At 30.9% G+C, this 11,229-nt stretch overlaps 1 protein-coding gene across 2 annotated transcripts; it reads right to left on the bottom strand.

Annotated features, from left to right (window-relative positions):
- Positions 1-5,754: 5,754 nt before the first annotated feature.
- Positions 5,755-10,985, bottom strand: LOC110641765 (probable L-ascorbate peroxidase 6, chloroplastic/mitochondrial). 2 transcript variants are annotated; one of them, XM_058137677.1, is made up of 12 exons: positions 10,740-10,985; positions 10,529-10,639; positions 9,607-9,727; positions 9,426-9,526; positions 9,253-9,340; positions 8,314-8,381; positions 8,146-8,232; positions 7,260-7,334; positions 7,088-7,165; positions 6,904-7,008; positions 6,367-6,429; positions 5,755-6,222 (listed from the first exon to the last, which is right to left on the bottom strand). In XM_058137677.1, exons 1-12 carry the CDS (start codon positions 10,929-10,931, stop codon positions 6,217-6,219), a joined length of 1,095 nt encoding a protein of 364 aa, XP_057993660.1. In that variant the 5' UTR covers positions 10,932-10,985; the 3' UTR covers positions 5,755-6,216. The 2 variants fall into 2 exon arrangements, with proteins under 2 accessions (XP_057993660.1, XP_021649295.2); XM_021793603.2 differs by having other exon boundaries at positions 5,755-6,066.
- Between the last annotated feature and the right edge of the window lie 244 nt (positions 10,986-11,229).

Below are 11,229 nucleotides of genomic sequence, written 5' to 3'. Positions count from 1 at the left end.
GAGATTTGATAAAACTCACATATTAGTTGTTGATGTAAATTTAATAATAATTTAATCTTAAAATTTCATTTTCGTTAATAATTTAGTGTTTAAATTTTACTTATATTAATAAATAAGTTCTCAAAATCCTCAAAATTTATTGATCATTGGGATTAATTTGTTAATAAAAGTAAAGTTTGGGGAATAAATTATTAATAGAAATAAAATTTAAGGATTAAATTGTAACTAAATTACAATATGAAATAATTTGTGAATTTTATTAAGTTTTAGAGACATAAATGTAATTTATTATATTATAAGTTAAAAAAAAGAAAATTATAAGACACAAACGTCAAGTGCAATTCTTAAGCGAAAGAAACGTGACTAATTGTTAAGTATATCAGAAATATTAAAAAATAATATTTTCTCTCTTACGGACAATAAATTTTTTTTATATAAAAAATAAATTTTATATAATTATAAATATATATATATATATATATATATATATATATATATATATATATATATATATATATATATATATATATATATACCTAATAATTTCTCCATAAACGTCGTTTAAAAGGGTGGAGTTGTTCATTAGAATTTTGACAGGAACGACACATTATTTTTTTGATGACCTAATCTCTTTCATATCATCCATTACCATTCGCCAAATTTTTTTTTTTATTTCTATTTGTTTTTATACATCTTTTTCCAGCTTGCTTAATTAAAGATAATTGAGAAGGATGCTTCTGACCAACCACTTGGCCATGCATGATGGGTCTTCTCTACATTTGCCAACCTAATTCTCTCACTTTCATATATTTTTTTTTATGTAATTTTATATATAATATATATTTTAAAATTTAATTCTTTATATTTAATAATTTATAATTTATCTAATTTTTATTTATATTATAAGAAATCTCAAAATTAGATTTTTTTCGGGAGGATTGCTTTTTTCTTGAAAAATATTTATTAATTAATAAATTAAATATATAAGTTTATTTTTAAATTTTAATTAAAAGTTTATCCATTTTTTAGATTTTAAAATAAAAAAGCAACCCTCAATTTTTCTTTATGCATATAAAATATAGTAAATTCTACTATAAAACAAGCTATTTTTATGAAAATATATGAATATAATCGATTATCATTAAGAAATTATAATCCTTTTTAAAGTAAAATATTGAGAATGCTTATTAAATTAGTAATTCAATGAGAGAAATCGAATAAAATCAATATATAAATATCAATTTGATATAAGGTAGTAAATTTTCTTCTATTTTTTTTTATAATAAAAATAATGACACGTAATAAAAGGATAGCATAATAAGTGATAAAATATTTTGAGAAGTTAAAAATAAGTGTATATTCAAATATTCTCAAATAGATACACATTTCAATTTTTATAAATATTTTCAAATATATTTTAATTTTATAAAAATAAAATTAAAATACTTTTTAAATTTTAATCAGCAGCTTCTCATGTCAACACAATTGAGTTTTGTTTTTTACTTTAGAGAATTTTAAGAATATTTTAATTAATTATGTTATGTCACGTTTCAAAAATTTAAGTGCAATAAAATTTTTTATATGATTCATGTGGACGTGTTGTCCCGTGCTCTCGGAAGCACCAGAACATTTCTCATGACTGTGCCTACTTTGACTTTGGTGCCATGTCGGCCTGTCCTGAAGTAATTCACTGAGAACATCTGCTTCCGTGAGCTCCGTAACATTTTCAGGTCATTGACTTGTGCAATCTGTCCACACGGCCAGAAAACCATTAAATATTAGGTTACGACGCCACGTGTTTTCATTCTCATCACATCCTGCATTTTTTTTTTTTTACCTATTTGCGGATTTTTATTTAAGACTATAATTTTTAATAATTTTATTATAATACAGATAAAACTCTTCTTAATTAATTATTAATTAATTAAACTTTAATCATTAGAAATTACAAATTCTTTATTATAATAGAATTATAAACATAATAAAATTTCGTATATTAATATAATAACACTATATTTCTTATTTGGATATATATATATAATAGATTTTTTTTTACATATTTTGTACGGTTAAATTCGGTTTGATTGTTGCAAAAGAAATTTGTTTCATAAAAAGTGTGAATGTAATTTGTAAATTATATAGTCTGTTTGGTGACGTGGAAAATTCTCCGAATATGAAATTCCCACCAACCTAAAATTCACGCAACTTTTGGTAGAGAAGAAGAAATACAAATACCAAATGGGTTTTGGTGATTTCTCCTTTGCCAAAAAAGACAACGGTAGGCAAGTTTTTAGTTGGTGATGTTCATTTACTGTGATTTTGGATTTTCCGAGTAGAAAATGTGGACAAATCTCAAACGTGTTGTCCAACCAACAACACCTAAATGAAAGCTCTAGTGGGACCTTGACAAAGAAATTTTTCTCAGGAAACAAACAAAACTAGATGGGATTCTAAATACAATTTCAACTTTAGCATGGAATTCAAATTCCTTGTAATTTTATTCTGGGGTTTGAATCTTGTGTTTGAAATTTTGATCAAGTGTCCATCAAGAAACGCGTTGAAGATGGTTATCTTTCTTTATTTTATTTATTGTGGAGGCTAGCGTCTAGATAAGTCCAGAATTTTGATGATGCTCAAGAATTGTAAAATCTTGGAACACTCTTTGTCTTTATCTTTGTCAATGTCAGCTATTTAAACCCATTAGAACATGTTCCTACTGAGGATACAAAAGCTTGGATTTGTGGGGATGCTTCTTTGATTGAAAATTTTTAAAAGTTAATGAAAGGTCTAATCAAACGTATCTTACACTTTTAGGTAACTTCCTGACACTAGGACCTGTTTTTGAATATTTAAAATAATAATAACAATAAAATTAGGAATCCCTTTAGCTCAAGATCATTAGGTGCCTCTAGTCCAACTATAATATTTATTTAGCAGTGCGAATCATGAAGATTGTATCATACAAGAATAAGTTACTGGGATAGAATTCATTTTGGAAGGTTGATTTATAAAGGAAGAGTGTCTAAAAATTTGTTGACCTTTCGTCAAGATTATTTTTTAATAATGTGGGATCGTAATGTCTTTTGAAATTAAATTATAAAATTAATAATTTATTTATATATAATGAAAGTCATTTTCAAATTGATTCAAGTGAGGGAATAAAGAAAAATTAAAAATTAATTTTATAATATTTATATACATATAAAGAAAATTTATGTCTTTGGTAAGGATAGATTTAAAATTTTTATATTTGTTTAATACTTTTTATAACTTAAAAAGTAAAAATTTAAATAAAAATAGCCAAATTTGTCAAGAATTTACTTTAATTTTTCCATAAACAGTAATACTATTATTTTTCACTAGTGCAGGCCTTTAAAGAAAGTTGTATTTAAGTGGCTTTGGAAAAGTTATGGGGATTTTATCTATCATGCTTGGAATCATGATAGCTTCCTTCACCACAAATATAATTAACTTTATGCAAAAAAGTCATAATAAAAACATCATTTTTACCTTGGTCATCTACAGTACCTCCATGTCTAAGCGAAATTTACAAATTTCTCCTCTCAACACTTATTATTATTATTATTAAAAGTTGTTCGTATGTTTTATGGCTATATAATTGAAATAATCCTCCTTATCTCATAAACCTGCAATTTTTATCTCATTGGAATTAGTCAATGATTTATTATTATTATTATTATTATTATTAGATTGTCTTAAATTTAATGTATTTTAAATCAATTTAAGCAATAAACAAGGGTGATAACAATAATGATGGATGAATACTATAGTGTTCTATATAAATATTTTGTAAAGAAGAAATTAGTAAACAAATTAACATTTTTAATTTAAATTTTGGAAATAAAAAAAAAGTTAATTTCTGTCCTACCAAACAAGCTAGATCCTACAATGATGGAAGAAGGGGCATCACACACACACACACACACACACATATATATATATATATATATATATATATATATATATATATATATATATATATATATAAAAGGAAATCTGATATTGCTTACATCAGAAAAGGTTGATGATAAAAGAATAAAGAAATCAGCAGTAATTATTATATAAATTTGATGTATGAAACAAAAGGCTTTCAATGCAATGATGCTACCATGGAGGCTATGATTAAGAAAGCACCCCATGACCCATGTGGTTCAGGAAATGGCAGCAGATATATGATTGTCTTCTTTATTTCTTTTCAGTTTAGGGGCAGGAAAGTTCAAAACTTTTCCAGCTCCTTTGCATTATCTTCTCACTGGAAATCAGCCCAGTTTAACTGTGGTCAGTGGACTCTTCTTCCTCACCCTGTTCAACTACTATAGTAAACTCCCCCCAACCCCCTAATTTGGGGATGCTCTTACTGTTGCTCTTTCAGTGATGTAATCAAAGTTTGATCTCTTTGTTTCGAGTATAATTAAATGTCTAATTAGCTTTCAAACTTTTCAATTATTTTATAAAAATAATCTTCATATTCAAGACATTTGCAATCAAGCCATCAAAGAAAACATGCTCTAAAAGTTACAGATAATTTTTTAACTTTAAAGCATGATGAAACTGAAAGCGGAAGGGATCTGGATTCGCTTAAAGAGTCAAGGTTAAATTTTATCAAATGTGTTAATCGTGTCCTGAAATTTCACAAAAGTCTGAATTTGAAGTAGTTGAGAGTTTGTTTTGATTTGGACAGAAGAGCAGCACTTTCTATAGATAAATGGCTTAAATAAATTTGCATTTTACTTTACCAGAAGTTGAAAAGATTGAATTTGGATTTATCACATGTTGAATCTATTTCGCGTGCAGGTTATAAGCATTATACTTTTCCAGAGAAAGAAATCATTTGCAGCTTGAGTTCTGCAATGATGCAGAGTTAGAAGAATTACAACTCAAAAGTTAACTATTGAAATGGACCACACCGAAACCCTATACTTCCAATGTACGCTTACGCAAGTTGGCCTTGCATTAGCTTAATTTAAGCTCAAACAAACATTGCAATTCTTAACTGGGGCTCTAACATCATTGATATAGACTTAGTAGAACCACACCCTAAAAGCTAGTCATTGAGGTTGAAAAGCTAAAATTTATATATGCTCCACACTGAAATCTTATACTTTTGATATGAAACATAAATTATTGTTACAATTTTCAACTCACTAACAGTGAATTTTAACAATTAACTATTTTGCTAATAGAAATATACCTTAGAGACTAGCTTGTTTCTCATAAAAAATAGAGAAATTAAAATGTGATTATTATCGTATCTCAAAGACTAATTTGTAAACTACCCTTAATGAAAATGCATTTCCAAATCCTGTCTACGCCTCACCAACCATACATCAAAACACTATCACTTAAAACATCCAAAGCAAAAGCACTGAATAAGACAATATCCTGTTCCCCGCATCCGAAACATATAGATTCAACTTAGGAAGACTTGGTTCATTTGAGATAGAGACAGATGTCCTATTTAGTAATTTTTGATATACACAACCATTTTTTATTAATTCTTTAATACTTTTTACCAAAAGATATTTCATTAACAACGCAACTGTCCAGACTACATGAAAGGTTTCAAAAATGGAATATTTCAATCAATGGACACTGCTAGCCTGCAAAACCCATTTTGAAAAATGGCTAGTGTTGTCTATGCAATTTAACATAGATCAACAGCATTAGGTTAATTCAAGATCATGAAATTAATGCATATCAAGTGCTATACGAGCCCAGATACCAATGGATTGATTCTAGATGATAAAGATGTCATGTTTTCCTTTCTAAATTTGAAAACAAAGGTTTTGAAACCTTTCATTCACAAGCACTGGAGTTATTATTTGCTCACTATATAACATATACATTCAAAAACAATATTATTTCTTGATGATCTTCCAAGAGAAGAAAAACTTAATTTCCAAGAAGGGATGTCAAAAATGCCAAAACAGCAATCACAATCATGATATTTAGAAAATAGTTAGACTGTAGAGGCTTATCTGGGCTTCCACCAATTGCTTCATACTCTGCCCGTATCTTCTGCTTCATAGCCTCTGACAGTTCTCTCTGCAATTCAAATAGGCAATACTTACAGAATTTTATTCCTTTCTCCCTCAGTTAGACTTCCAAGTTTTAGAAGTGTATTAATAGGATTTGCAAATAGCTTCATTCTGTATTATTAAAAGATAAGGCACTAGAAAACAAGATACTTCTTTCTTAATCCTGCAGCAAATCATGAAAAGTGGAAGAATGAACAACTTGCAAAAATTTAATTTCATCAATAAACATCTTCATGCAACCAAGAAAAGCAAGGATTTTGATAATCAATGAGCAAAAAATGAAATGAGCCAGCTTATAGATTAGAACCTTTCCAGATGAGTAGCTGGCTGCCACAAATTTCTCTCCTGTAACTCCATCTAACACGATACCCTGATCATCAAATTCAAATTCATCATTAGTAATTCAAGTTACCCACTTTTTCCCAATTTATAATTTTTTAGAACTGAATTTGCTAATGGAACTTCGAAGAAGTGAAATAAAAGGAAGGCTAAAATATAATAGGCGTAAGCAATGGGCATGTGTACTAACCTAAGCTATGTTGTAAGGACCTGTTAGGCTGAATTCAAAATAGAAAGAATAAAAAGATACACATGCAAAAGTAATATGTCATCATTAAAAGGCTATACAGCCTGAGAATTGTTTACATCAGCCACAATCATCTCACATTTTTTTTATGCAAAAGAATTGGGTTATCTATAGTTAAAATTTCTCTAGGACCCTCCACAAATTTTCAAGGCAATGACATTAATCATTAGAAAATAAAATCAGGCAGAACTATAAGTTCAATAAAAATAAAAATCTAGCATTAAAATACGAGCATTCATGATACTTATAATAACAGACCTGGGGAGGATCAAATTTGGCCCCAAGGTTGCTGAGCTTGGCATGGGCTTCAGCATAATCCTTGAAGAATGCTTCCTGATCTTCAGCATATTTCTCAGCATATACCTGCAAATTTTCAATTGCTTAGCTACCGAGATTGTTCTACATCTCTTAGTCATCTTACTTGCAAACATAATTAATTGACCTTGAATGAAGGATCTTCGAAAAGAACAGCATCAGTTGGCAACACAAGTAAATCTTCATCCTTCCTTTCTTTGATATCCTGTATGGAGAAATGACATTCGACAAACAAGAATTTTACCATCACTACTATAAATATCTTCTTACAATATAAAATGTGAGTTCTGAATTCAAACCTTGAAGTAGGAGTTATCAAACTTCAGCCATTCTATTGTCCAGGATTGTCCTCCTGGTGCTCCTGGTCCACTTTTCTGTCATGCACGAGATGCAATGTGAATCTCTAACTCTGGTCGCTAATGTTGAAACTTACTACTAGTTCATTCATTTGTCAGGCTATACTTGATACATTCCACAGAAAAAACAAAAGGGCCTTGATAGGAATTGCAAAAACAAACAAGAATATAGAAGTTTAATTGCCCATGCACATAAATGTTAACAGACAGAGATGCTACACAACATACATTAAAACACTTGAATATATTATAAAGTGCATTAAGGACATTGAAGTGGTAAAAGAACTTTAGCATGTCCATCTGCATTTCACTTTTTTTCTTAAGATGATTGCCAGCAGTTACACATTAGAAGAAGTTGCAGAGACCAGATAGTTTATCATACAGCATTTACTTCTTGAACTTTTAAAGGCATGAAAGTTAATCCAATAGCCAAGTTTTGACAACCTAATCCTTATGAAGTTATGCTTTTAACGTTTTGGCTGTGTTGTTTCCCTCTTTACACCAATAATATATCAATATGAGCAACAATCAATCATAAAACAAAACAAAGAAGAAAATTCTAGGGTTCTAGTGAGCCAAAACAAGTATGCAAAGACATGCTAGTATGCATGTGTCAGAGAGAAAGGAAGGAAGAGAGGAGGTGGTTAGCTCTGATAGCTGCTAAAAGAGTATTTTGTATATTGTACGATAAAGCATAATATATTGCATGCTAACCATTTGTAAAATCTCCAATAATAAGTTGAAGATTGGATCCAGAAGTTGTCTGACGTGAGCAGCTCAGAAAAATAAATTATCATATCAAAATGATCAGCAGATTGTGGCTTAATACCGTATACTTTGTCTCTGGTTTCCCCCAACCACTGCGATCAGGTCTTGACCTTCCTAGGGTGTGTGCACCAGATAATGCAACTATTTCCTGCAGATAAAAGAGTTCAACAAGCACCATATGCTTGTGAAGATAGCACCAATAAAAAAGTCAGTATGTAATTAAGGTTACCTGGTCATTTAATCCCATTCTGTAGAAAATTTCTCGCAAATGTTCTGCAGGTTTAGGGGGGCCAGCACCTAAGCATTATATTAATATTTCAAAATCAGTCAATAATTTGAATAAGAGGTCCTGAAGCAGCCTCAGATAAACAAGAGGAAACACATAACAAAAAGCAAAACTAACTAATCTGGAAAAGATCTCATGATCCAATAGCCTGAAAATTTTTTAACTTCAACTATGCTCCATCTAAAGATACAGCTCATCTTAGACATCAATTATTGAAATTTCAGGGTGAAATTTAAAAACTCTCAGAGAAAAGTCTACTAAGCCATGCAGTGGGTGCATGGGTGCAGCTGTTTATCCTACAATAAGTAACAAAGAGCTCCAAATACACAAAATAAACATGTAAAAAGAACACAACCTAACATCACTACGTGAACAAGCATACTAAACTGAGAAATGACTGGTTGCTAATAAGATGGCATAAATTTAATTTTAATTCTTCTATAACTAAATTGGCTTATTATTTCCAAATAAAAGTTTGACATGCAATGCCTTTGATATATTTTACCAAGAGTTGCACAAATATATTATAGTAAATGGAATAATCAAAGAAGCTTCTTAGCAATATAAGAAACCATCCAGATATCAAAATAGGAAGCGGAACAAGGCATGCTAATATAGTCCAATCAAATATTAGCTGGAGTTCAGGCCTTTCAATTACAGAATGCAAATACCTGCCTCTGAATCTTCACTCCCCCCTTCTCTCTCTCTCTCTCTCTCTCTTTCTCTCTCCATATATATAGACAGATACAAATTTTACTTAAGTCATCAAGCAGCACCAGCAGGATTTTACAAGTTTCTGTATCTTATAAAGGAGGCAAAAAAGGAACATAGACTATTTTTGTCAAATAAGTAACACAACAAATGCATAATTAGTTCACTCACTAGGAAGCCTCCCCTCTTCAGGACACTCTTCAGGTGCTGAAACATCCACCCTCCCGTACTTCATGGAGATTTTGGGGCCCCCAACTTCCTAAAATTGCAAGTGTAATATCAATGTACCGTTTTGACAATCAAGTGAAGCATCATACTAATTCCATATTACGAGAAATAAAGACCTCTATGGCAGTAGCACTGGCCAACTGGAACAAATCTGCATATGTCACACCAGAGTACTTGTCCTTGATAGGCTGAAGAAGGTTCAATGCATTCACCAAGCCTGAAATGCCAGTTCATTAGAATCATTAAAAACAAATATTATAAACCAAACTAACATATGGATGATGTTAAAAAATTTACCTGCATTGGCTCCATGTTTCAGCTCAACTTCAAATCTGAGACTTCCATTGGCTCCACCTCTTTTTGGCCACTCCTCTATGTTCTTGTTATATGTACCAGCATCATGCCATCCCAGGCGAACCTACAATTGTAAAAAGAAAATAGTAAAAAAATATCATAATAGAAAGTAAAACGTTTTAATGGGATTGAGCATCAATGTTGAATGTTCTGAGGCAACAAGTAATAGAACTCAAAGGTTAAGATCTAAAAGGGTAAAAGGGTAATCATGTCATCATCATTCAAAACTTCAGTAATGTAAATTGCAAAAGAGAAATAAGAACAAAGCAAAGCATCATTCCATGCATTAAGCACAATTTTATACAGCTACGAATGGATTCTTTGAAAGGGAAAATGGCAAAAGCTTTTGCATATTTGATATATCTGCTTCCTTTTCTCTTGAAGTCCATCTTTATGCGGTACATGAGTAGTATTGGTTAACATGTCAGCTTAGTGGGAGTAAACAAACTACAAATGAGCCAACTATACATAACATCACCTGCATTTACATTGCCAATATAAGGAAAACTTGTTGGGAATGTTATCCCACATTGGATAAATATAATATTGAAAGGGTGAATAAAAGTGATTGAGTTGCAACATTGAGATGGTTTGTCATTTTTACATGTAAAACACTCAATCACTTAGACTACTAAAAATATAACCCATATTAAAAAAGAATTAAAATGTAATTTGACCAGCACTACCTCTAAATTCAACACACTTTCCAATCATTGCAAGCAAAATGGCAAAATTAAAATCAGATAAAAGCAACATAATTATCAATACGAAGCACATTCAACAAACAGTATACACAAAAGGAAAAAAAAAAAAAAACGTCGAATTTAAGTGCATACAAATGTACCTAGTTACAAAAGAAAAATACCAGAATAGGATGGGCAAACTTAGTCTTGAGAAGCTCTTTGATATCCTCTCTCGCACTCTTCAGCTGAGAAGGATCCGACGCCACAGCCACCGTGCTCATCCACGACGCCTTCTGCACTCCACAGCAAACCAAAAAACCACCAGATAAACAACGTGAACCAGATTAAAAAACCAAGCCTAACATGTAAACATAAACCTACAGAAATTCAGACCTGAATTAAGAAGAAATGAGGTACAAAAGGAGAAGTTGGGAGACATTTAAGAGGAGAAAAGAAATAAGAGAAAGAGGAGGAGAGAGATAGAGGAGAGAGCGAGGAAGAAGACGAAGGAGAGGAGATGGAGATTCGGGCTCGAGAAGCGGAGGGGAAGAGACGACAAGAGACAGCGCCAGTGACTGAAGCCATTGTTGGCGACGTCTATAGTGTCGTGTGACAGGCAGAGGCAACCTGCCATTTGTGATTTTGCTTTTATTTGTTCCTCTTGTTTCGGATTAGTGGCCCTGCCCTGGCGTATGGCCCACGGGACGCTCGCTTTGTGGCTTTTGTGCGCTCGCTTGTTTGAGAAATGGGTTGGGCTTATATAGTTTGTGTTTCTGTTTGCCTCCATCTTCAAAAAAGTTTTTTTTTTCTTATTTTTATTTCGCATTATTATTTAAATTACATTAAAAAACTAAAATATTAATTAACAAATAAAATTAACATA

This window comes from Hevea brasiliensis, chromosome 16 (assembly GCF_030052815.1).
Source record: "Hevea brasiliensis isolate MT/VB/25A 57/8 chromosome 16, ASM3005281v1, whole genome shotgun sequence".
In the NCBI taxonomy this organism is placed as follows: domain Eukaryota; kingdom Viridiplantae; phylum Streptophyta; class Magnoliopsida; order Malpighiales; family Euphorbiaceae; genus Hevea; species Hevea brasiliensis.
The sequence above is the reverse complement of the archived record's forward strand: the minus strand, read 5'-3'. Positions and strand labels throughout refer to the sequence as shown.

Bases quoted from the DNA above. Each gene is read 5' to 3' on its own strand.
- LOC110641765 (XM_021793603.2), bottom strand. From the start codon at position 10,931: ATGGCTTCAGTCACTGGCGCTGTCTCTTGTCGTCTCTTCCCCTCCGCT. The intron at 10,640-10,739 runs GTCTGAATTTCT...TGTGGAGTGCAG, and splicing joins CTCATTTCTTCTTAATTCAG to AAGGCGTCGTGGATGAGCAC. The intron at 9,341-9,425 runs GTCTTTATTTCT...TTGCAATTTTAG, and splicing joins CCAGTGCTACTGCCATAGAG to GAAGTTGGGGGCCCCAAAAT.